We start from the raw sequence: 27,366 nt of genomic DNA on the forward strand, positions 1-27,366 counted from the left end.
GATAACATCTCCCTGGAACTTGATTTGCTAAAAATACTCTCATGCCCCTAGAGGTAGATATGAGAATATCACTTAATAGTAAAACACAAAAGACCAGCTCATCATGACTCCTCACAGTTACATTGAGTAGGAGAAACAATATCTTATCTTAAAAGCAGTTCCATTGTGATGTGCTAACTCTGTCTGAAATCAAAAATAAAGGTGCCACTATTAACCAATGTAAACTCACCAAGTAGGTGCACCAGACCTAGACCCTCAGCTCGGGAAGCAGAAAACCGTTAACCTTGCAAAAACGCATAGAAGGTCCTCCTGGCAAGCCTCTGGAGATGTCCGTAGTTTAATTTTTTTCAATAAAAAATTATTTTTACTTCCATATCTGTGACCCTGTGGATTTCCTAGAGTGCCAGCTGTCTCTGTCTGAAACCACAGGATCAGGCACAATGACCTGAGCTGGCTGCCTCCACAACAATATTACAACTTAACAACTAAATATATACCTTTTTTGGGGTTAAGAATACCATTTTAAATGGTAGAATGAATTAGTTCAAAGCCAATTGGAGAAACCGCACACCTTACAAAACTCAAGCAGCGTGTCCTGGTGCTCGGTGGTAGGGGAATCGGCAACCTACCAACCAAGGTACGTAGAAGAATCACCGGCACACAGGAATTCAGTTAGCAGTGCAAGCCCTTGCAACTTTTATAAATGCAGTGCAACGTTTCGTTGCACTGCATTAATAACATTGCAAGGGCTTGCACTGCTAACTGAATTCCAGTGTGCCGGTGATTTTTCTACGTAGAATGAATTAGTTGCAATGTATACACAAGTTAGTAATAAAAACTACTACTACACCATAAAATCATATCCTTCTGTTTTCATCTCTTATCCCCATTTCCTTCTTCTCCCATTAACTTGTTTTTTTAATTCCTCCTTTTTAACTTTTCTAATTACCAGGAACAGTGCAACATGTGGATATTTAAATTATAGGGGGCACATTTACTATTGGTCAAATATCGATGGTTAATTAACCCTCGATATTCGACCCTCGAAGTAAAATCCTTCGACTTAAATCCTTTGAATCGAACGATTCGAAGGATTTTAATCCATCGATCGAAGGATTTTCCTTCGATCAAAAAAAGCTTAGAAAGTTTATGGGGAAGGTCCCCATAGGCTAACATTGGTGCTCGGTAGGTTTTACGTGGCGAAGTAGGTAGTCAAAGTTTTTTTTAAAAAACACAGTACTTCGACTATCGAATGGTCAAATAGTCGAACGATTTATAGTTCGAAGCGTTCGATTCAAAGTCTAAGTCGTAGTCGAAGGTCGGAGTAGCCAATTCGATGGTTGAAGTAGCCAAAAAAAAACTTTGAAATTCGAAGTTTTTTACATTCTAATCCTTCACTCGAGCGAAGTAAATGTGCCCCTCAGTGTCTCGTAAAACTTTTTTTTTTACTGAAAAATTAATGCATTTCAATGAACATAAATAATATTTAAATTCAAAGTTCTAAATCTATCCAACAACTTGCTTACAGCCATTCTGGAAAAAATGTTGCTTTAGTAGAAAGACGTGTAACAGTCAGTTGCAGGTGAAGGTTGAGACCTTCATCATTCATGATTCATTTGTGAAGAGCAAAAGCAAATTAAAAAGACATTGACAGAACCTTCACCTGCCATTAGTGTGCTGTCATGTCAAATTAGCTCTGTCATAACAGCCTTGAAAGCTCATGACCCAAAAGTAATAGAACGTTACTTTGGACAAAGGTAACTCCAAAGCACACACATCATCTACTGACAAGCCCAGTGTTCTGGAACAATAACATAAGACAAAGTACACTGAAACACGCACTAGGTCAACCTAGGTTTCCTAAAATTATAAAAGTACACTATCATGATAATGTAGCGATTGAAATATATTCACATACCATTAAGGCAAAGAGGAGCATTATAATTTTATTATTAAACAAACTTTTCAAATGTGATGCTGGTTTTTAACATTAAAGGCTATGCAGCTACTAGAATTAGAACATGAGTGAATTTCACATTCGGAAAGGTTTTCTAATGAACTTCTATTGAATGTAGAAAAAGAAGCCCTCGAGTATAAAAATATAACAATGGTAATTTTCATTAAAACTGGCTAAATCAACAATGCACACTCTTTATGGGGTCTGTATTCATTTGAAATATGAAATACACATATATTTAAATAAACTACATTTTAGTAATATGTTTGAATAGCCTTCAGGTCATAAAAGAATAAAAAAGGTAGCAATACAGAACAATGGTTATAATTTACTCTCTAACAATTATATTTGTATTAGGAAAATAATTACTTTTTTTAGTACAGTTTCCAGAAACCCGTTATCCAGAAACCCGTTATCCAGAAAGACTCTATTTTAACCAAATAATTCAATTTTTTATAAACAATTTCCCTTTTTTCTGGAATAATAAAACATTACCTGGTACTTGAACCCAACTAAGGTATAACCTATTGGGTTTAAATGAGTTTTCTAGATCAGTTATCCAGAAAACAGATCCCATATCTGTTATTGCCACCATATATATGCTCTATTCTATACGTTGTATGAATAACCACACTGTGATGCCAGTCATGTGATTAATCAGCAAAATGCAAGAAACAACAGGCATTCATAGGGCTTGGAATAATTCCCATGTTGTTGCCCCAGGGCAAGGGGATTTTGGTTTAAGGGAAGCAAAACCAGTAACCAGCTAGTAGTCCATTTATCCCGGCAGTACAATTCTGCAAAGCTGCATTGTAATCTGTATAGTAAATACTCACCACTCATCCTATCTCTTACATCAGTTTTTTTTATCTTACCCTTTTCTCTTCACTGCTAACCTTACTTATTTTTCCCCATAAGCACACATTTTCCCTCTCCTAAATGCTAAAAAATATTCGTTATACTATTTATCTCTTTCATTATGGTATAGCAGCAGGGACGGTCTGGGGGGCCACTGGGTCTACTGCCAAAGGGCCCCCCCTGCTGCTCCGGCACATCGAATTTCTGAGTATACGCACGGCACCGGGTCTGTTTGGGCACACGCGTGTAACCTCATTTGTGCACAAATTTATTTTTTTTACTCGCCGGCATTAAGAAACGGATCTGGGCTGGCAGGGCCCACAAGAGCCCAGGGCCCACCGGGTTTTTCCCCGGTGTCCAGCAGGCCCAGTCCGACGCTGTATAGCAGAGACAATGGTATAGCTCAGATAAGATTAAAACCCTCCATACAACCTATACCCAACCATTTTTGGCTTTCCAACTTGGGCTATTAAAGGAGACGGAAAGGCTATAATAAATAAGCTTTATCAGAGAGGTCTATATAAATATACCAGTAAACCCTCAAAGTAATGCTGCTGAGTCCTCTGTCAAAAGAAACACTGCATTTCTTTCCTTCTATTGCGTATACATGGGCTTCTGTATCAGACTTCCTGTTTTCAGCATAAACCTCCAGGGCAGGGCTTGAGCATGCTCAGTTTGCTCCTCTCCTCCTCCCTCCTCCCATCCCTGCTGTAATCTGAGCTCAGAGCTGTAAGTGAGCAAGGAGAGACTCAGGCAGGAAGTGATGTCACACCAAGCTTAGATGGCAGCTTCTATCCTAAACAAACAGAGACAGTGTCTAGAGCTGTTTACTCAGGTATGGTAAAGCATTCTGCAGAATAAAAATAGTGTTCTAGCTTGCACTATTGTGGCTAATCTGTTGGCAGTAAACCGTCTTTTTACTTGAGGATGCCAAAAACTAGGCACCCCCAAGTAATTGTATATACTTATCTAACAGCCCTCGGCTGGTGCAGTTTTCTCCGGATTGGCGGTAAGTATATATAATCACTTGGGGGTGCCTAACTTTTGGCACCCCCAATTAAATATCCCTTTCCTTCTCCATTAAAGCAGCAGTATACAACCTTGTTCAACATAACTTCCATTATTACAGTTTATGTTGAATATACGTTTTGCCTTTTGTAAATCTTTACTTCTTGAATAAACAGGGCACATAGGGCAATTGAACCTTCTCCATATGTAATCCTTGCAAGGTAGATTAAATTACTAAAATACAATCCCCTACCTTCCTCCTTTGTTGTGACAGTTTTGTTAGCAGGAGTATTTTATGCTGGGGGATTGTCTGTTTACTGGCAGTTTAATTATCTCCTCACAAGGACCAAATATGGAGTAGTTTAGATTTCCCTGTTTGCCGTTTTTAGAAAAAAACAAAAAAAACATAGATTTTTTGTGATAAAAACAATAGGCAAAACATATGTTCACAATAAGCCCTGTTGTAGCACCTTTTTACACATATGAGCAAGGCCTTCCTCTACTAGGAAACTATGTACAAAAATAGTAAGAGATATGACTTGAAATATGTTTCTTTTACCTTTGTGTACTCTCCTCTCGAGAAGCATCAGCAATGACTCTGAAAGCATATTTATCTGGCAAAAGGGAAATGCAGTCCCCACCGTGTAACCAATGCCATTTATCTTTTTCCAAAGGCATGAATGAGTTTTCACCAGCACCTTGATAAAAACAGGGATTCACATGCACCTACAAAAAAAAAATTGTATTTTTGTGAAAATTCAGAAAAGAAAATCAAAGAACAGCAAGTGCTTCTCGCAGCAGGAGACACATATTATCTGCGGACGACACTCGTTATTTTTGGATGTCACATAACGAAATGAAGCACAAAGACTCCCTTGAAACTGAAGAAATGTTTGCTCAGGTATAAAATTTTCCTTTACAATTTTAGACTTTCCAAATAGAGTACAGTTATAGCCAGTGTGTGCCAGGATTTACAGTAATAACAGCTTTCCCAGCCTGATCACAGCATTCTGCATCTCGATAGAAGGAGTACAGCTGTCTAGTACTGAATACATTCATTCCCATTACATTTAAACTATAATAAAAAGAAAAAATATAACTATTATAAAAGAGAAATTTGGAATACTGTGTAGGTAGCAATTTACACTATGCATACCTTTTCATCTGTAATAATAAAGCAGTAGCTTGTACTTGATGCCAACTAAAATATAATTAATCCTTATTGGAAGTAAAACCAACCTATTGGGTTTATTTAATGTTTACATGATTTTCTAGACTAGACTTTTCTAGTCGTAGGCTTTAAGGGTTGGTTCATCTTTACGTTAAAAGGATACTGTCATCGGAAAACATGTTTTTTTCAAAACACATCAGTTAATAGTGCTGCTCCAGCAGAATTCTGCACTGAAATCCATTTCTCAAAAGAGCAAGCAGATTTTTTTATATTCAATTTTGAAATTCCCAGCTGCCCCCAGTCATGTGACTTGTGCCTGCACTTTAGGAGAGAAATGCTTTCTGGCAGGCTGCTGTTTTTCCTTCTCAATGTAACTGAATGTGTCTCTGTGGGACATGGGTTTTTACTATTGAGTGCTGTTCTTAGATCTACCAAGCAGCTGTTATCTTGTGTTAGGGAGCTGTTATCTGGTTACCTTCCCATTGTTCTTTTGTTTGGCTGCTGGGGTGGAAAGGGAGGGGGGTGATATCACTCCAACTTGCAGTACAGCAGTAAAGAGTGATTGAAGTTTATCAGAGCACAAGTCACATGACTTGGGGCAGCTGGGAAATTGACAAAATGTCTAGCCCCATGTCAGATTTCAAAATTGAATGTAAAAAAATCTGTTTGCTCTTTTGAGAAATGGATTTCAGTGCAGAATTCTGCTGGAGCAGCACTATTAACTGATTCATTTTGGTAAAGAAAAAAAAATCCCATGACAGTATCCCTTTAACTTTTAGTATGTTATAGAATGGCTCATGTTAAGCAACTTTTCAATTGGTCTTCATTTTTTATTTTCTATAGTTTTTTTAATTATTTGTCTTCATCTTCTGACTCTTTCCAGATTTCAAACAGGGGTCACTGACCCCACCTAGAAAGAAATGCTCTGTATTCTGTATTACTCATCTTTTTATCTTTCTTCTATTCAAATTCCAGTCTCTTATTCAAATCAGTGCATGGCTGCTAGGGTAATTTGGACCCTAGCAACAAGATGGCTGAAACTGCAAAGTGAAAAGCTGCTGGATAAAAAGCTAAATAAGTCAAAAACCACAAATAATAAAATATGAAAACCAGTTGCAAATTGTCTCAGAATATCACTCTCTACATCAAAATAAAAGTTAATTTAAAGCGGGGGCAACCCCTTTTAGGTATGAAAATCCAATCTACAGAAAGATCCATTATCCGGAAGACCACAGGTCCCGAGCATTCTTGATAACAGGTATAGTATTTTACGAACTTGATGCTTTCCCTATGTCAGTGCTATGGTATTTAGGCATTGTACTCTATTCTACCATGTTATTAATTCTGGGAAACCACTATTTCTTAAATCCTTTACATGTAGAACATTCTACTCCCACTCTCCAGGAATGTTAAGGATTTCTTACGGAAATTATAATGAGTTTAATCACCTGTAAGCCCTCTGTGAAGAGTTCCTCCATGAATGCAATCTCTGAATCTATTGTTCTATCAGCTTGAAGTATTAAGATGTTAGTTTCCATCTATCACAATCAACAAGAGCTTGTTTTCTGTACAATAACAAACTCTGCAGGTCAATTCCTCTATCAGTTGAAAGTGTGCACATCAATCACTTGCTCAATACAGACTCTACGGTCGAATGCAAATTCATTTTTACACTTTGGTGTTTTTTAGACAATTATTAGGCTGAGAAGCACCCTTATCATTAAGAACAAGAGATGGGAGGTATCCTACTTTATTTTATAAAAATCTATTCCAGGAATGTAATGCAGTAGAACCGCCATTTTACGTTTTTCAGGGGACCAGAAAAAAATTGTGTAAAATCAGGGAAAAATGTGACTGCAAAATATCAATGTAAAATGAGGGGAAACTTAAAATCAGTGGATTCTAAAATTGAGGTTCCACTGTATGATATAAATTACAATTTTGCCTTTTAGGGGGTTATTTACTAAAATCCGATTTAATCTCATTATTTAGAGCATTTACTTACCCGACACCCTCGGTTGGTGCTCCTATCAGGAGAAAACTGCACTGGCCCAGTGTTATACCAACGATCGTTTTCCTGCTTCTTTCTTCAAATTTCCCAGGGCAGACTCATGTGCAGTAGAACAAAATAGCCAACTTTTTCATTAAAGTTCTGCATGCACTGCGTGAGAAGAAAGAAGCCGGAAGCCAATCTCTCCGTGGTGCTTGCTGGAAGAATCCAAGAGCAGCGCAGTTTTCAGCCAGACCGGGGTGTCAGGTAAGTAAATGCAATCACTTAGGGGTGCCTAACTTTTGGCACCCCCAAATAAAAAGGACTTTCCTTCTCCCTTAAATAAAAAAAAAAACAGGACCAAACCACCATATCTAATTTTACCTTATTATTAAAAAAGCTTGATTTAATCAGTTCAAGTAAAAACCAGATAAAATCGAGCAAAAAAAAATGTTATTCTTTACTCAGGATTTGGAGGTAACATTTTTTCAAAATAACGGACTGCCAAAAACGCTGCATGTAGAGAGAGACCCTTGAAAGGTATCCCCTTCTCAGCACTCTCTCTCTTTCACTAGATACAGTGAAGTTGATTGTCAGCTTATATTAAAATTTCCTTTGATTTATGATAGTTCCCCTTGAGTCCCAGAAACCATCTCTTTGACATGGAACAAGGTGAGGGATATGTTGAATGACTATCCTAAGAGATGTTGGTGGACGAAGGGTCCATGTGAGTCAGAAGCAGACTCAATCAATGGTTTATTCTAATTCTAACTCTCAATTGTGTGTGTAAATAAATATAAGGATTGGTACATTTATATCAATGAAACGTATACTGTTCTAGTACATTAAGAATTATGATACAAAACAAAGTGCGAAATAACGGAGCAATCAGCTGCGTTAGACATTGCTTGAGAGTCAAGACGGAGGCAGACACGTAGTCGCACCGTTCCCATACCTTGTATGTCATTCATAGGTGTGAAATCTGGGTCCTGTCTGACTGACAGCGTTAGCTGATCCAGTGGTAGAATTTTCATCCAATGCTCAGTGCAGAGCGCAGCAGACTTAGAGATGCACATGAATAGCAAATGAGTGCTAAAGCTGGCCATAGAAGCAAAGATAAAGTTTGTTTCATATGATTTTCGGACCGTTTGTGGATCGTTCAGACATTTTTCGTGTTACGTCGATCTGTTGTTTAATCGTAAGAAGATTTCTGTCGGCTACGATAGCAATGGGTGACTGTCACTGCTATTTATCGGACATAACTTCCGTACGATTGCTGTCTATCAATTAATGGCCACAACATTGCTGATGTTATTTTTTACTACTTTATTTAATCGGAATGTTTAGCTGTAGGTCGGTAGATGGTAACGAATGAACGTTCAGCGTACATGACAATAGAATATACATGCCTAAGGCCACTTTAAAGGAACAGTAACACCAAAAAAGGGTTTTAAAGTAATGAAAATATCATATACTGTTGCCCTGCACTGGTATTTGTTTGCTTCAGAAACACTACTATAGTTCATATAAACAAGCTGCTGTGTAGCAACGGAGGAAATGGAAAAAAAGGCTATATGGCACAGGTTAAATAGTGGATAACCGATAACACCATTATGTTCTACAGAGCTTATCTGCTGTGTAACCTGAGCCTTTTTTCCTTTGAATGGCTGCTCCCATTGCAACACAGCAGCTTATTTATATAAACAAAAGTAGCGTTTCTGAAGTAAACACAGCAGTTTTACCAGTTCAGGGCAACACTGCATTATATTTTAATTACTTTAGAGCACTTTTATTTGTTTATGGTACTGTGCCTTTAAGACTACAGTCAGACCAGGATGTTTCTTGGCCTGCAGATAAATGATCTGTTCTGTGTCGTTTCAGCACCCGGAGTCACCACATGGGCCCTGGTGCCAACACATGGATGTTTCTGAAATCCCCTATGTGTGTCTGCACCACTGCCTAAGCAATGTCTTCAGACACTAAAACAAAAAATAGCGAAGCTTTTATCTGCTGGCCAAGAAACAGATTGGTCTGACCGTAGTCTAAGGGGCCCCATAAGCCCCTTAGAACTCTTACACTTGTGCCCCGCAAGGTCATAAATGACTCCTGAATGGTTCCTGAACTGGCACCAGTATTGAACATTATCGCATAACACCCAGTGGCTTTTCAGAAGCCATATTTGTTCAACATAATAGCCATTTAATTTTTTAAATTAAATCTGATTTGTGTTTTTTTCTCTCCTTCTTGTCTTTACTGCTATGTCAGCAATTTGGCCGTAATTCCATTCAAATGGCTTCATCAGTGCAACCGCTGTACAGGGGAAATCACTCTTTAGTTGACCTCCTTAATTAGAATTAGAAGGTCTATTTTAATTAGAGCATTTTGCATGATAATCCCTTAATCTGAGACAGTAAGGATAGAGAATCAGCGAAGCATGTATCCATGAAGTGAATTGAGTCAGGAAGCATCTCCCAATGATTTTTTTAAGCACATATTTGGACAAACAAAGCAGAGACTGCGCTTGGATTTTTTTCAAAAAATTCTTCCAAGGTTTTTATTAAATAAAAATTGATTGTGTACTTAGATTCTTTACGGTCTGTTGCACCACAAATAAAAGTTATCATGAAGGAGAATGAACTAAATGGATTGTTACAATGCCAAAAGCATTTAACGTGCTGAGGTCAAGCTTATTACGAGGGTCCTTCCAAGGGCGCATTAATACTGTACTGTAAATATTATGGACATGCATTTTACAACCATTGCTTTATGCCTAAACCAACACACACAAAAAAAAATAATACGCAGAAACAACTACATTTCTCATTTTCTAAACAAATGTTTCATAAAGTCTCAGGGAGAGTAAATGACATTTTCTAGTGGGTACCAAATACATTTTATCTGTATAAAGGTTTAAACACAACAGCATTATCTCAATGAGCAAGTATGTACAAACAAACACACCCCATTCAGACCATAAGAAGCAAGGTTAAATACAAGATTGCAATCACAAACACAATCCAACACAGCTCAGCTAACACAATATAGCGTTTCTTGCTCTGACATCACTTGGAGTCGCACGCCTAGGGCTAGGGTTTACCAAATATAGCATTGTAGCCATATTAAGCCTGTACGTTACTTTACAAAGAAAAATAGACATCAAAGGGAACATTGATTGTACTGGAGCAATTACTAGTGTCAAACGCAGCCTGCTACCCCTTATTTTGTGGCCCCCCCACATGAAAGTCTGGCTACTGTGGCTGTATCAGTACTGAGAGTCACTGGCCCCGGCATTGTTCACACCTCAGATTCAGACTGCAACAGCCTTAATTTTTCACACGTGAAAGACCCAACATTATTCACACCTGTAAGGAGATGTACGAGTACTGAACCTGCATTGTTCACACTTCAGAATGTAATATCATGCATTTTCCACACCTGTAAGACCCTGCAATGATCCCACCTGTAAGGAGATAGCATTGTTCACAGCTCAGATTCAGACTGTAAGCATCTGCTTTGTTCATCTGTTAACACCTCTCTATTCTGCCTGCCCTATGCTGCCTGTGTGTGCCATACTCTGCATGCCCTATGCTCCCTGTGTGTGCCATGATCTGTCTGCCTCATGCCACCTGTGTGTGCCATACTCTGCCTGCCCGATTCTGCTTGTGTGTTCCATACTCTGTCTGCCCTATGCACCCTGTGTGTGTCATACGCTGCCTGCCCTATGCTCCCTGTGTGTGCCATACTCTGCCTGTACTATGCTTCCTCTCTGTGCCATACTCTACCTGCCCTATGCTCCTTGTGTGTGCCATTCTCTGTCAGCCCTATGCACCTGAGGAAGAATCTTTTTGATCCAAAACATGTTATTCATTTCTAAATAAAGAGATTATGGGCTGATGAGAGTGGTTCTCCAGAGTGATACTATCTGCATTTTGTGTGTGTCATACTCTACCTGCTCTACACTGCCTGTGTGTGCCATACTCTGTCTGCCCTATGCACCCTGTGTGCGTCATACTCTGCCTGCCCTATGCTCCCTGTGTACAGATGAAGCCACTTGGATTTGTGAGATAAATGCGTCATGACTCATGGTTAATTGAAGAAACTGCGTTATCTAAAGTCATCTTAACTCATTTAATGCATTTAAACTTTCCATTAGCATACCAAAGCACCATTGTGAACAATGGTGAATGCTTTAATTAGATGGGATGTTGTGACGCAGTTTTCTGTGTTAAATGAGATAAATGGGATATCTGTGTTTAGTTATTCTGTGTCAAACAGACAAACCAAAGTGGCTGCATCTGTATGCCACACTCTGTCTGTACTATGCTCCCTATCTGTGCCATACTCTACCTGCCCTATGCTCCTTGTGTGTGCCATTCTCTGTCTGCCCTATGCACCTGAGGAAGAATCTTTTTGATCCAAAACATGTTATGCATTTCTAAATAAAGAAATTACTGGCTGATGAGAGTGGTTCTCCAGAGTAATACTATCTGCAATTTGTGTGTGTCATACTCTACCTGCTCTACACTGCCTGTGTGTGCCATACTCTGCCTGCCATATGCTCCCTGTGTGTCACATACTCTGTCTACCCTATGCTCCCTGTGTGTGTTATACTCTGTCTGCAATATGCTCCCTGTGTGTGCCATACTCTGTCTGCACTATGCTTCCTGTGTGTGCCATACTCTACCTGCCCTATGCTCACTGTGTGTGCAATACTCTACCTGCCCTATGAACCCTGTGTGTGCCATATTCTGCCTGTGGGAGGTGAGCTTGGCAGGGGTTTGCTCTGGGGGTTTGTTAGCATTTGGAGATGGTTGTTATGGTATCACCAATTTATTAATTATGTGTTGGGGTTGCTATGTGGTATGTGGGTTTAAGGGTATGCCTGAATATGACTTAATGACCATTTTTTACATATGAGCAGGGCTGCCATCAGGGGGGGCAGATGAGGTACAGTCATACCTGGCCCCTGACCACCAATGTTTCTTTTTAACTGTTCTTTGGGAGCAGAGAAGTGTACTTCCCCAGTACCCAACCCAAACCCACAATAGTTGCCCAAATTTCAACCTGAACGAGCCCAACGCATGCGTAAACCTACAGGTCCTACAGACTTTGGGTCAACCTGCACATCAGTACTCCGTATCTGCTAGGGAGACACAGATGACAGTTGGGGGAAGGATTCATTTACGCAGAGCTCATTAATTAAACTAGCCAACAAAACAACGGCTCATTAGTGCCTTATAACAAGAAAATATCAATTGACTTTTTATGTAAATGCCTAAATGTATTTAGCACATATAGTTGTAGGGGTATTGCCCCTTAGCCAGCTACCTGTGGGTGAAAATAGAGGTGTGACTGTCATTGTGGCAGTCATTCTCATCTGCAAAATGTCATGAGGATGCTAAAGGGGAACTATTACAAAAATGACAATTCTCTAAATATAATCAATTAGAAACTTAGACCCGTTTCTGAAATAATCAAGTTACTCTTCACTCTTCTCCTCTCAGCACTTTTCATTCTGTCTTCATGCAGGGTTTGGCAGCCTTTGGGGAAGGGGGGCTTGTTTTGCGCTACAAGATGTATTAGAGCTCACTCTTTTAAAATCACCAGAAATCTTGTTTCCCTACATACAGATGAAGCCACTTGGATTTGTGAGTTAATTGAAGAAACTGTGTTATCTAAAGTTATCTTAACTCATTTAATGCATTTAACCTTTTCATTAGCATACCAAAGCACCATTGTTCACAATGGTGAATGCTTTAATTAGATGGGATGTTGTGACACAGTTTTCTGTGTTAAATGAGATAAATGGGATATCTGTGTTTAGTTATTCTGTGTCAAACAGACAAACCAAAGTGGCTGCATCTGTATAGGGTTTATGCCAAAGTCAGTTATTTTGTTAGATTTTATTTGTACTGGAATCAGTTATATTGGATCTAACTGTCAATGAATATCTGACACCCAACTGCTGCATGAAGAGAGAATGAAGAGAAACAGATGCTGAGATAGGAATATTGACGAAAAACTTGATTATTTCAGAAACTGCACAGAATTTTTAACTGATTGTATTTAGAAAGTTTCTTATTTCAGTATGATTAAGTTAATATTAAATGTTCATTTTCTGTGATAGTAGCCCTTTAAGCTTCCTATATGGATTGGTTGATGGCCTGTGCACAGAGTTAACTGACAATCTGCCTGATGCTCAGTCAGATATCTATCAAACAGGTCTAAAAATCCCACAATTTACCGTTGAAGGATTCCTCTCCTGATAAACCTGCACAGGCCTGTTTAATAATCCAAGCGAGTGGCCAAATTGGATAAAGATCCACTAGTATGATGTTCTCACTTGTGTGAGTAGCTTTACAGAATCTACATATGAACATCAGTGTAAGAAGTAGAAGGGATAATGCACTAGAAATGCAACTGAAAAAATATGGGGGTCCTTTTACATATAGAAAAGTGGTATTTCTGCACTACAGGTATAGGATCCATTATCTGAAAATACATTATCCATAAAGCTCAGAATTATGGAAAGGCTGCCTCCCATAGACTCCATTTTCTCACTAATAATAAAACAGTACCTTGTACTTGATCCAAACTAAGATATAATTAATCCTTATTGGAAGCAAGAACCAGCTTTTTTGGGTTTATATAATGTTTACAAGATTTTCTAGTAGACAAAGTATGAAGATCCAAACACTGGTCAGGTTTGGGAAGGAGGCCACTCAAGGGCTACCACATTGTGTGCTTGGCTTCCATTCTCCTTTAAGCTAAAGGCTCAGTGATTTGTAACTGAACTGCAAGTTTATTAATTTTTTGCATAGCCCTTATAAATGGCGTTGTTTAGAAAGAAATTAGTATTCATTCCTCAAGCTCTGTAAAATGACACTTTGCAAATGAGGTGATTAATACGGTTTCTTGTCCATACACTGAAATTCTATTAGCAGATTTGCATTTATTTTATAAGAAATAGCCCCTTGATATATATTAGTTATGGAAATGTTCTCATTGAAAATGGATATGAAAAAGAGATTTTCTTTCCTCTACGCACCATAAATCTTATTTCCAAGTCCCATCCATGGCAGCTTTCATCAACATGACCTGATGGGTATTAAACCTTGTTGGTGAATTGCCTGCCATGGGTGACTAGGGAAAAACTAAATTTAGGTATGGGAACCATTCAGATTTAGTTGGACCTGGACTTTTTTGGATAGGGATCTTCTATAAAGTGGAGTACCATGTCTTAAAGGTACTAAAAGATATCTAGCTAATAGGATTCTTATTTCTTCGACATGGATTTATGCTAGCTCAGCTTAGAAAGGTTTAAAGGTACAGGGGAAAATGCAAAATAATCAAAAATTAACAATAATTTATTTTAACTACGAAAAAACTGAACTACAAAACAGTCCACAGAACCTTTTCTGGAAGGCTAAAGAGAAATCAGGAATTTGCTAAGTGTATTTAGAATTATGTAAATGAATGAATAAAGCAGCACCATCAGCTCCTCAACCCTCTATGTTCAGTCACAGATCCAAGATTTGTCCTGTCGGGTGCGGGCTAAGCAGTACTCCAGTCACAAACAATGCTTGTCTTTAGAAGGAAGAAAGCCGCATCACCGTAAATGCTTGATGAAGCCCTGCTTCATGACACATTTCGGGCTTGGTGATGCAGCTTTCTTCCTTCTAAAGATAAGCTGCGTTTAGCCTACAAATGACAAAGGATGCAAGAGGCAGAGATGAGAAGTTCTATTCTGCTCTCATTTTATCTACTTAAAGGACAAGGGCAGCCCTATTCACTGTGGAGTGCCAAACTGATGGAACTGAAATAACGTGGCTTGATTTTCCAAAGCGTTCCTGAGATTTCCCATGATCTGTCAACATTAAATTAGTGCATCGTAAACCCATAACTAAAAGTCAAAAAGATATATGTTGCTCTCAGGCCAAAGGGGAGCGGCTAACATCATGGGTATTGTGCCAAACAAAACAGAACATTCCATAACAGAGAAAAGTCTGTGTCTTCATATGCTCCACAGACTGATTGTATTCCTTATCCTAAATAACATATGGAAGGTGTAGAGGGTTATTTACATAAGTAGCGCAATATAAATACAAATATACATATATTTACAACTGCAAGCATAAGTGCACTCCTGCAATTTTCCCTGCATTCTATTGCGAGTAATATTTGCGCTTTGTGACACCCAGTCCTTCCTGTCTTCCATTCTTAATCGAGTGCTACTGCTGGGGTTGCCACCATTTAGTTCTGGCCCTACCGGTCAGTGACGTAGGAGGTGGGGGCGGGGTTGAGAGGGGTGGGGTTGTGCCATTTCAGGGGTGGGGTTGTGTAGTTTCAGGGGTGGAGTCACAAAGTTTCGCAGCCAGTATGGCCAGGAAGGAACTGCAGCGCTTTGATTATGTGAGTAGGAGAGCTGAGAGGGGTGGATCTGAGACGGGCCGGGGCAGAACAATAGGGATTACAAATTGACCAGTTAATACATTGCCGGTAAATTTTCAATACTGGCCCCGGCCTTGGCTGGTATTTTACCAGCTAGGCCGGTGAAATTCCGGCCAGGTGGCAACCCTAGTTACCGCGCCTATTAATGTAGGGGAACCGTGGAGCTACCACCACCTATGGACCAGGTGTTAGCTTCAGGTTCCCTTCACAACCTGCGTCTAAGGGTGCGGCATACTTACATCTACAGAATCGGGTACACACATCACTCTCGCGCCAATCACTGGAAATGACCACATGAGCTAAACCGGGGAACCTTACTTTTTTTTACTCATGGGCCACATTCAAAGGTAAAGAAAGTTGTAGAGCAAAACAAGCATCCTGGGGATGTCAAATTTTGGCTTTGACTGGCTATTAGTAGCTCCTATGTGGACTGGCAGCCTACAGGAGGTTCTGTTTGGCAGTACAACTGGTTTTTATGCATCTAAAGCTAGCCTTAAAGGAGAATTCAACCCTTTAGCTAAAAAACCCATACCCCCCACCCCACATAGACCCCCCCTCCCTCCCAGCCTAACTGCCCTCCCCCGGAAATGCCCTTAACTTTTTACTTACCCCTAGGCACAGATTAAGGTATCGGAGTTCACCACAGCCATCTTCCGGGTCTTTGTGTCTTCTTCAGACGCTTCTGCAATTCCCGGCACATGCACAGTTGTTGCAAAGCGGTAAATTGCTCCAACTGCGCATTCACTGATTTGCCAGTCTCTGTCTCAGATTACCGAAGACCCGGAAATTGGCTGTGGTGAACTCCGATGCCTGAATCTGCGCCAAGGGGTAAGTAAAAAGTCAGGGGCATTTCCCCGGGGGTTAGTTAGGCTGGGATGAGGGGTCCACGTGGGGTGGTAGGGTTTTTTTTGCTAACGGTTATAATTCTCCTTTAAAGCCAAGATTTAAAAAATAAGCACCTGCTTTGAGGCCACTGGGAGCAAAATACAAGGGTTCGGAGAGCAACATCTAGCTAACCTAATGCATCACTGCATACCTTACCTGCACAGTATATGTATGAATGGTAGGTAGGCATCCTCCAAGCTTGCATGTCATTTAGACAGGCACTGGTGGGTGTAAGATGCCCTGTACTTACTGCCTGGCTGTGGCAAGTGTGGCACTATACCCTTATATTTATCCGGAGCAGGTATGTCCAAAGTGCGGCCCATTTTCAAATTTACACCGGCCCTCAGCCTTGATCATGAAATTAATAATAATGAGGCCCCCCAGCACAGTGCGATCAGTAATATTAAGGCACATTAGTGAAATGGTCTGCCACCTACTGGTATGTAGAGACGCTCTGTTTTCGCATACTTAGGGGCTGAAGGTGTCAATAGACGTACTGACGTGCCAGTACAGTAAACTACAGAAGTATGGCGTCACTACGTTCCAATACGTGTCTATTGCTAACACCTTCAGTACACAGGCAGCAGTATAGACCAAGTGGCAGATCACTTCACTAATGTGCCCAAATATTAATCAATTCCTGTAATTTAATGTTAATGGTTCAAAGAATGTCGGGCTGAATGGTCGGCCCTCACACATTTTCACCTCACCAAATCTGGCCCTCGATGCAAAAAGTTTGGGCACCCCTGATCTGGAGCAATGTGGAGAGCACAACCATTGCTTCAAATACAACATAGTAACATAGTAAGACAAGTTAGGTTGAAAAAAGACATACGTAAATCAAATTCAACCTTTAACTCTATTTTAACCTGCCTAACTGCCAGTTGATCCTTCCTGACTCCAAAATGGCAATCGGACCAGTCCCTGAATCAACTTGTACTATGAGCTATCTTCCATAACCCTGTAGCCTCATTTGTTAAAAAGGCATCCAATTCATTCTTAAAATCGAATGTATCAGCTTGCATGACTGACGACTGATCTTATGCTACTCGGTGCACTTCATAACAAATGATCCCCATGGATATTAGAAAATATTTTATATTTATAACAATTTAGAAAGCAACAGGTTGAGCAGTCTGCTGAAATGAAATACGCTGGAACAATTCTTTTTCCATTCTGTCCATTTCCGACGGGATTGTAACAGGGATGATGCAGTACGTGTGATGCTTCGGCAAAAATAATATACTTTCTGAGCTGCGAGGCGATTGATTTACCAGCGGTTTTTTTTTTTTTTTTTTTTTTTAATGCGGCTGAGTAACGAGAATAAAATGTACAGACGGAAAGAGAATAATAGGTCATCTGCCTCAATTACAAAATTATTTAGATTGCCTAATGTCAAAAAATATATTAGCACGTTAAAGAAATATCCTTTGCTTCACTTTAATATCGATAGGCTACATGCTAATAACTCCATTAGTCAGAATGGAGTGGTCTAATAGGCGCATACTGCACTGAATTAATATATTCTTCAGGAAAAAATAAATCCAATTTGGCAGCTTCCAATGACTACACGTACCAATCAAAGTTTAAATCTTAAATAGCACCAGAATGCTGTTCTAGGTTTATATGGTGAATTGCAATGATACTTTAACACAGGTATGGGATCTATTTTTTAGAATGCTCGGGACCTGGTGTTTCCCAAATAAGGGTTCTTCAATTTGGATCTCCATTGCTTAAAGGGGTGGTTCAACTTTAAGTTAATTTTTAGTGTGTTGTAGAATGGAGAGTTATAAGCAACTTTTCAATTGACCTTAATTTTTTCTTTTTTTATATTAGTTTTTTTTCATTAATTGCCCTTTTCTTCTGACTCTTTACAGCTTTCAAATGGGGTCATTAACCTATCTAAAGATCTAGGCCAGGTGTGTCCAAACTTTTGGCTCGTCGGACCACATTGGAAAAAGATAAAATTGTCTGGGGCCACACATGAAATACACAAACACGTTTGATTTGCAAAAGTAAAGCAAATACACAGAAAAGAACTACAATGCCAGTTGGATAACCAGATGGAGCTATACATTGGAATATGGGACACCTGGATATTAAATAGACATATTATTATATTATTATTACTAACTGGGCAATGGGCAGAGTCCCCCCTCCTCCTATTTCCTTGGGAACCAAGCGTTTCAAACTGGGCCGCATTCATTTGCATCCTGGGCCGCATGTGGCCCTCGGGCCGCAGTTTGAACACCCCTGATCTAGGCATTGGTCAGGAGACACTTATACCAAGTAATGTTACTGTGCAGGACGGTGCCAGCCCTTGAATACTATGACTGGAGGCAAATAGCCACTGAGTAGCCAGACCTACTAACCTGTAAGCCAACCCGCACCTGCCACCCACTATGCTCCCCAGACCCGCTATCCGACCCGGCCTGCAAATAACTCCCCTACCCCATGACCCAGCACCAGCGAAACTGGAAGTGACGTCACTATTAACCGGAAGTGACGTAACTCCGGAGCATATTCCACTAGGTAGGGTAGAAATTTTCCCACAAACTCAGCAGAGGGAGGGAGGGAGGGAGGGAGGGACGGGTTACTGCAGACTACCCACACAATCAGAAATTACCAAACCCAAACCACCTTGGTGGTATTCCACGTGTACCCACCCAATGCAGAACTCTAGTTAGGGACCACCATATATTGGATACCTTGACGTGGTATGATGGCTTACCAATTTTATGATCAGAACTTCGTAAGAAAAAAACCCTGTTCTAGTAAATATATGCACTAGAGACTAGATTACTTAAAAAAAAATCTAAAAAATTCTAATTTGATTATCGAATTCGACTATTCGCCACCTAAAACCTGCCGAATTGCAGTTTAAGTCAATAGGAGAGGTCAAGGGATTAATTTGGAGTGGTTTGAAGCCTTCTTGACATTCAAGTTTTTTTCAGGGGAAAAAATCTATTCGAGTTTTTTTAAATTCGAATTGAATTTCGATTCGAGTTTTTGGGTCGATTCAATTCATCCGAGTTTTAAAAATTCGATTTTATTAATACATTTCGATTGGTTGAATTTTTAATTTATGGGAATTTAGGGGAGTTTTTAAAAACTCACATGAATTTGAAATTCAACCTTTGATAAATATGCCTCACAGTGTGGGCAGTTCTATCAGGAGGCAGTTAGTTGTATGTTTTTGGCATATGGGAGGAAACCAGAGCACCCATGCCTACAGTGGGACATGGCACGACCTCCTTTGAGAGAGTGTCCAAGCTGGCATCATACCCAAAACTTCAAGACAGAAATGCTACCCAGTGAGCCACTGTGAAGATCTTAACGACGCCACAGAGACAGGTACTAATTTGAATAATAAACAGTCAATAGAAAGAGCTGCTTAAAATTTTGTCGTTATACCTGGATTATAATAGAAAACCGAACCTGGTTAGGGTGAGATGGGCTTAACTCTCATGTTTAGTATTTAGACAGAGCCATGTACATGTCATAAGACAAGTAAATACCTTCTGATTGCAGAAGGCTTCACTTTGCATGTAATTGCTTGTGAAGGGCTTTTTGGCTCCTTAAAGCCCATTTCACCCTAACCAGGTTCAGTTTTCTATTTCACTACTCTCCAAGTCCAACCCCTCTCAGAAGCCATGTTCCAATAATTTGCACTGATGAGATCTAACAAGATTGGCTGTCTGCAAGTTTGGATATATGGCTCTGAACCATTAGGCTGTATCTGTGCTATCAAACCTTCGGTTCTGGATGCATAGTTGGCCAAAGGGACATAAAGGAGAGATTTGCTGATCTCCGCCCATGATGCCTTATGTGAGAAACTCTCATTTTTGGTATTTAGGCAGTGCAATGTATATGGCATGAGACAAGTAAATACCTTCTGATTTCAGAAGGCTTCACTTTGCGGCATTATATTATGAAAGCATAATAATGATATCATACGGCCATTGAAGGTGTCTGCATTAACCGCCCCCCCCCCCCCAGCATTCGCCCGCCCTCATCCTACTTCCAAGTTCCTTTTATGGACCCACGCCGACCTGCCAATGACGTCACAAAAGGGACGAAGCAAGCAGGCCGTGGTTATAAAGCGGGAAGCCGGCATTTGATGGTGGCGGGCGGGGAGCTCAACTGGCACCTGCCCGCCACCTGCGAAGAGGAGTGCGAGGTCGGCCTAAAACCGCCAGACCCACGGGTCCCATAGGTATCGGGCCAGATCGAACATCACTAGTCTGCAACCAATCACAGTGTTGCTAGACAGTGACATGTTTAGCTAACCATTGACCGGATTGTGCCATGGACCCAGCGTCCTGGGGCTGGAGTGGGATCATAATAAAATGTCAGGCCCTGGAAACAGGCAACCAATTTGTAGCATCTGTGGGGCTATATTCGACAAATATTGAGCTCTGCATAAATATTAGTTTGGCCAAACAAAAAGTGCCCCTTGAGTGGTGGACACTGTACGTTGGCAGTAAGGTTTTCATTTACACTTCTTGAATACGTCCTGCAGCAATGTCACTACAGATACAATACTGAAGCTCTGCGCACCCAGGGACAGAAAAACACACTTTTTCATTCGCCCAAAAAACAAAATCAGCAGGTCCTGAGAATGGCCCAAGGCAGGGACCAAAATACTGAACTGCTTTTTTTTTTTTTTTTAAGAAGTGAATAACAATAGCTTTATCATTGAACATGACAGACATGATTAAAACCTGCACCAAATAAAGCTTTGGTAACTCATTGTTTATTAGTGATTGGCAAATCTGTCTCTTTTCGCTTAGTCTAAAAAAATTAATGAAACTACGGAAAATTCACGAAACGCATTGAAGTCAATGGGCGTCAAAATAATTCTCCTACATTTAACTCCTGCTTCCCCCCCCCCACTGCTCTTCCCCCTACCCCCGATCCACCCCATTGTTACATAATAGCACAGCTTTAATAAAGACAGAACAGATCTTCAAGGGAAATTTGGGTCAGCCCAAAGAGATCAAACTATATGTTTTACTATGTAGATATATCCAAGGACAATAAGCATGTAGCTGCTTTTATGTTTAACCATTTTTGAATTCCTTACTGTATTCAAAGAGAATTAATAAAAATGTAAATTTTAAAAAAGAAAATTGACGCGCGTCAATTTTGACACAAGCAAAATTATATATAAGTGTCCAAATAATTTTGACACGCCACCATTTTTATTTGCGTACCAATTTTGACGCTTGCCAATCTTTTTTTTTTTTTTTGCGAAAAAATTTTCACTGCAAATTTTCGCTTAAACATTTGCGGGTGGCGAAATCCAGAAATTTGCCGCAAATCCATGCCTGATGTATAAATTCACCCATCACTATTGTTCATCTCTATATTGTGGCTATATCTGTAGCTTTCCCTATTGCTGTGTGTGGCACTGCCATCTGCTGGCTGATAATAGGACCTGAATAATGAAGAGTAAAAACATTTTAATGTGCTACAATATCCGGAGCCAAATCCCCAATCCGTAATAAATTTCATATCATAAGCACAAAAAAAAATTTATTAAGATAATGCTGTTGTCTCAGACCCAAAAGGCATGACATCATATAGGGCTTAATCAAATCAAATAAACTCGTAAACCAGTGACAGAAAAGTCACATATTTCCCAGGCTGAGTACAAAAATATCAACAAAGCCAGGATGGAAACTCCAGTTCTCAAATTGCTACCCAGGGAGATCAATAAGCACTGGGCACCTTTTAATGGCAGTTCTCTGATAGATGCCCAGGGAGATTCCTGACAGCTACAAGAGACTGCTGAGACCTTTCAGAAGGTGGTAGTGCGTCACTGGCAGAACTATACCCCAGGCGGGTGCAGTGTTCAGCAGAGGAGTTTAAGATAAGATAAGGCAGTTTTTGTTTATGCTTTACTGTACTTTGGTTCTGACTTCTGAAATATGTAAGAGTAGTCAGTCCTCCTCCAGGTCTGTTGATCATCCAGCTTCTGCTAAATGGTTTCAGCTCACAGAATATAAGCACCCAGACAAATACTGCTTTACAACTTTACAATCATTACAACATTTTAATTAATGCATATTGGAAAGTTGCTTAAAGGACAAGGAAAGTCTAAAATAGAATAAGGCTAGAAATGCTGTGTTTTGTATACTACTTATAGAACTTACTGCACCACAAAGCCTCATCAAACAAATGATTTATGCTTTCAAAGTTGGCTACAGGGGGCTGTCATCTTGTAACTTTGTTAAACATCTTTGCCTGACCCTGACCCTGCACATGCTCAGTGTGGTCTGGGCTGCTTAGGGATCGTCATAAACAAAGCTGCTTGAATGCTGCATGGCTGGTAAGTAAGGCGGGGGCTCCCCCTGCTGTTCATAAGTATGATTGTTTCCCTGCTCAGCAGTTAGGGACCATCTGACAATTCCTATCAACAGCAGTAAATGAAGGGATAATTTCACTGCATAGTCAGGTTTCTTATAAAAACGGTACACATTTTTTAATTAAAGTATATTGGAGATAGGTTTCTTTTTCATTAAAGAAAGTAAAAATGGGATTTTATTTTTTTGCCTTTCCTTGTCCTTTAAAATTAAGTTCTTTTTTATTGTGCAAAAAAACTGTTTATGGGTGGAGATCCCCTGTCTCTATAACTATCCAAAATATCATATAATTAATCCTTATTAGAAGCAAATTCAGCCTATTGGGTCTATTTAATGTTTACGTGATTTTCTAGTAGACTTAGGGGCAGATTTATCAAAGTGTGAATTTAGAACTCACCACTGAAAAACTCACCCAAGTTCTATTCATTCCTATGGGATTTTTAAAAGCAGCTTTATAAAATAGTGAACTCCACGAATAAATATGATTCTAAATATCCCATAGGAATGATTAGAACTTGGTTGAGTTTTTCAGTGGTGAGTTCTAAATTCATACTTTGATAAATCTGCCCCTTAAGGTAAGGGGTAAGGGGTTATCCGCAAAACCTCAGGTCCCGAGCATTCTGGATAACAGGTTCAATACCTAAACTGACGTCAAGTACAGCAATAATTTTGGAAGCCAAGTTGGAGTGATATCATTTTTTTATGATTGGATTTTAAAGTACTACGAGGCGTTGCATTTATTTTATCTGGTTGTATTTTTTTTTAATGCTTGAGTATTATACCTTTTTCAAGTAGCTGAATCATAAGGAGAAGAGAGGTACAAGCTATTAGGGCTCTTACAGATGAGCGTTTTTTGCTGCGCTCCCCTGCGTTCCGGTTTAATGCGCTCAGCCGCAGGGGAGCGCCGAAGTAGACGCACTGAATTTTTTTCAATGGGGCTGTAATCACACAGACGCATGTAACAGCCGAACTCAGGAAAAATGCAACATGCTGTGTCCCAACCTGCGTTCGGCGCGTACATGTGTCTGTGTGAGTACAGACTGATTGAAAAGCATTCAGTGCGTCTACGAAGGGGAGCGCAGCTAAAAATGCTCGTCTGTAAGAGCCCTTAACGTCACAGGGGGTGACAAGCTAGCTCTGCTTCTGGTATTTCCTAAAAGCATCACAGAAGTCACAATGCCATGTATTGCATAGCTTTAAATGGTCTTGGTGCATGTTTGCTAACCTGTGAATCATCCTGCATAACTTCTATTTATCAAACCATGTATTCACAGCCATGGGAATATATCACTCACAGCAAGCCAGAGCTGAAGCCTACCATGCATGGATACATATATTAAGCCTTGCTTGCTTATTATAAGAATGATAAACCAAATGCTAGATAGATGCAGGACAGATACACAATGTGTGAATCATTTTAGCATGTGTACTGGTGATGTGTGTGTCGGCCCGATATCCGAGGGTCAGGCAGGTTTGGCCCGACCTTGCACCACCTTTTCCGGGTCGCGGGCGACCTTACAAAGCCGGCTTCCGACTTCCAGGTTCAACTTTTATAGACGCGCCTGCTCATCTGTACACGTTAGTGATGTGGGGGCAGCAACCCAACCACACCCACATTGGCTCAGAAACATTAGAGATACGATGTCTATAAAAGGAACCCGGAAGTCGGGAGCGGGTGGAGGGAGGGTGGATATTGGACCCGCACATCACTAATGTGAAGGTCTGTTCTGAATGATATCAATGCTGTACCTGGGCCGCCCATGAGGTACAGGTATTGGATCTGTTATCCAGGATGCTCGGGACCTGGGGTTTTCTAGATAATGGATCTTTCCATAATTTGGATCTTCATACTAGAAAATCATGTAAACATTAAATAAACCCAATAGGCTGGTTTTGCCTCCAATAAGGATTATTTATATCTTAGTTGGGATCAAGTACAAGCTACTGTTTTATTACAGAGAAAAAAGAAATCATTTTTAAAAATGTGAATTATTTGATTTGATGCCTGTGGGAGACAGCCTTTCCGTAATTCAGAGCTTTTTGGATAACGGGTTTCGGGATAACATGTCTTTCTGTAATTTGGATCTTCATACCTTAAGTTTACTAGAAAATCATATAAACATTACATTAACCCAATAGGCTGGTTTTGCTTCCAATAAGGATTAATTATATCTTAATTGGGATCAAGTACACGGTACTGTTTTATTATAACAGAGAAAAAGGAAATCATTTTTCCGTAATTCTGAGGTTTCTGGAGAACAGGTTTCTGGATAATGGGTCTTTCTGTAATTTGGATCTTCATACCTTAATTCTACTAGAAAATCATGTAAACATTAAATGAACCCAATAGGCTGGTTTTGCTTCCAATAAGGATTAATGATATCTTAATTTGCATCAAGTACAAGATTCTGTTTTATTATTACAGCAAAAAATATATTATTTGCAAAAAAATTGAATTATATAAAATGGAGTCTATGGAAGATGGCCTTTATGTAATTCAGGCTTTCTGGATAGCAGGTTTCCAGATAACAGATCCCATACCTTAAAAGTTTTTTCAGTGCTCGGTGGCCATTTAATTTCTGGCTGTATCTGAAACACACTGGATTTAGTAGTCTAGTTAAACAGTTGTTTTCTGCATGCAAAATGAGCAATCAGAGTAATTACAGCATCCTTAAACCCCCTACTATTTAGTGATCGTGTAAGGGCAAGTGCTTGTTGATTTTGATAATATGCATTCACTGCGGCATGCTGTGCCTGCATCAGAAATAAGCAATTCATGAGGTTTCCATTTATAAGGCAAGCAAGAATTATACATACTATAAAAAAAAACACCTGAAAAGCACATATGCTGATGCTGTGCTGCAACCGTTCGAAATGATTCTTTGGGGTAAATTTAATAAGTGGTAAAAATTCATCAGTGACGGCTTTGCAGCCATCGCAACACTTCGTCAGGCAAAAATTCGCTCAGACAACGCTAATTTACTGGAATGCAAAGTTGCATCTATGGTCCCTTTAGTAAATCTGCCCCTATGCCTATGGCCCTTCACAAGAATTTCTTCCCCCCTAAAGGATTTTCATGGCCCTCAAGCCTGCAAACACACAATACATTATTTGAATATGGTTTAGTCCCACACTAGTGATGTCCAGCCGGCCCAATAGCCACAGGACCCACGTTTTTTTACCCATGGGTTGGACGGGTTTGGGACGACTTCCACAAACATTTTGCAGGTCGCGACCCCACTTGACCTTACTCTGCTGGCTTTTAGGCCCGCACCCTTTTGTGACGTCAGAGATGGGCGGGGACGAGCGCATCTATAAATGAAGGTACAGGCCGAGAGTGGCCCGGGTTGGGAGCAGGTAGGTTAGGGTGAGGTACGGGTCAACCCGCACATCACTTTCCCACACAGTTATGTATATCAGACAGGCTTAGATGCCTCAACCTTCCACTCTGTTGAGTCTAAAGAAGCTGCATATCTAATAGAGTGAACTTTGTTAACGTGGATATGGGCAAGTAGACCAAAGTATTGTATAAATCATTGTTTATAACCATGGGGCTTGCAAGCAAGCGTGTTCTGGAACCCAACGGAAACATGTTCACCGAAAACAACGGGCTAGCTGAGTTCACAATAGAGGGGTCACTGCTTATAAATGTTGTGTTTAGTAGGTAGGGGCAATATGGATAATACTCTCCACCTGAGGCAAATATCCCAACTGCCCCTTGACTATCTAAAAGACAAATGGCCATGGACCCCACTGCTTACATCAGCCCCACACTGGCCTCAAAGGAGTCAATAACTTACAGAGAAAGCAGCCCCCCTCATAACATACAAGTGCATTCTCTTTTTATTTAACATAGGAAATTTAGCTGGATCCCCTGGCAATAGATAATAATTTGCCCCAAAATTATTACCCATAAAAAAATTGTAACTCATAGCCTTTAATGCGTTTCGGCAAATTTTTGCCAAAGCGAAACCGGTCAAATTCGCCCGTGCCTACTCAGCATGGTATTTGCATAAATATTAACTTAAAGCATCAGGCATAAAGTGGGCATACTATATTAATCAACTTGGGAGTAGAGTCTAGTAAAAAAATAAAGTGGTCACACACTTACATATAGAGGCACATTTATAAAGGGTTGAATTTAGAATTCGTTTGAGTTTTTTTAAAACTTCCATGAACTCGAAATTCGTCAATAAAATTGAATAGAATTGACCCAAAAACTCGATTCAAATTTGATTCGAATTTAAAAAAAACGCAATGTGTTTTTCTCTCGAATGTGAGGAAGGCTGCAAACAACTCCAAATTGTTCCCTAAACCTCTCCCATTGACTTAAACAGCAATTCAGTAGGTTTTAGGTGGAGAATAGTAGAATTTGAGTTCTTAAAGGGCCAGAGTATGATAAATATTGAAAATCTAACTTGAATTTTTTTACAATCCAAATTGAATTGGAATAACTCCCTCGTCCAATTTGACAGTTTTGACCATAAAAAACTCAAAAATTTGAATTTCGAATTTTCAATTCGACCCTTGATAAATCTGATAAATGATACACCATATGGCTCTCAGCTCCTCTTCACTCCCTGCGGTTCTGAACGTTTGTGCTCTTTGCAAAAACGATGGGAACAATAGAAAGGCACCCATAACATGTGTCACACTTGCAAACTGTTAAGTCTGGTCC

General features: G+C 39.9%; 1 protein-coding gene across 4 annotated transcripts in view; it reads right to left on the minus strand.

Moving 5' to 3' along the window:
* Positions 1 to 27,366, minus strand: part of aplf.L (aprataxin and PNKP like factor L homeolog) — a 136,756-nt gene that overhangs the window by 79,067 nt on the left and 30,323 nt on the right. For 3 of the 4 annotated variants that reach the window (XM_018262804.2, XM_041562630.1, XM_041562631.1), the window contains one exon: positions 4,383 to 4,549. The exons of the other annotated variant lie outside the window; for it this stretch is intronic. In XM_018262804.2, coding sequence (XP_018118293.1) covers positions 4,383 to 4,549 — 167 coding nt within the window. The remainder of the gene's footprint in view (positions 1 to 4,382; positions 4,550 to 27,366) is intronic. 4 annotated transcript variants of the gene reach the window in all.

The sequence above is a fragment of the Xenopus laevis genome, chromosome 5L, assembly GCF_017654675.1.
Source record: "Xenopus laevis strain J_2021 chromosome 5L, Xenopus_laevis_v10.1, whole genome shotgun sequence".
NCBI classification, from domain to species: Eukaryota; Metazoa; Chordata; class Amphibia; order Anura; family Pipidae; genus Xenopus; species Xenopus laevis.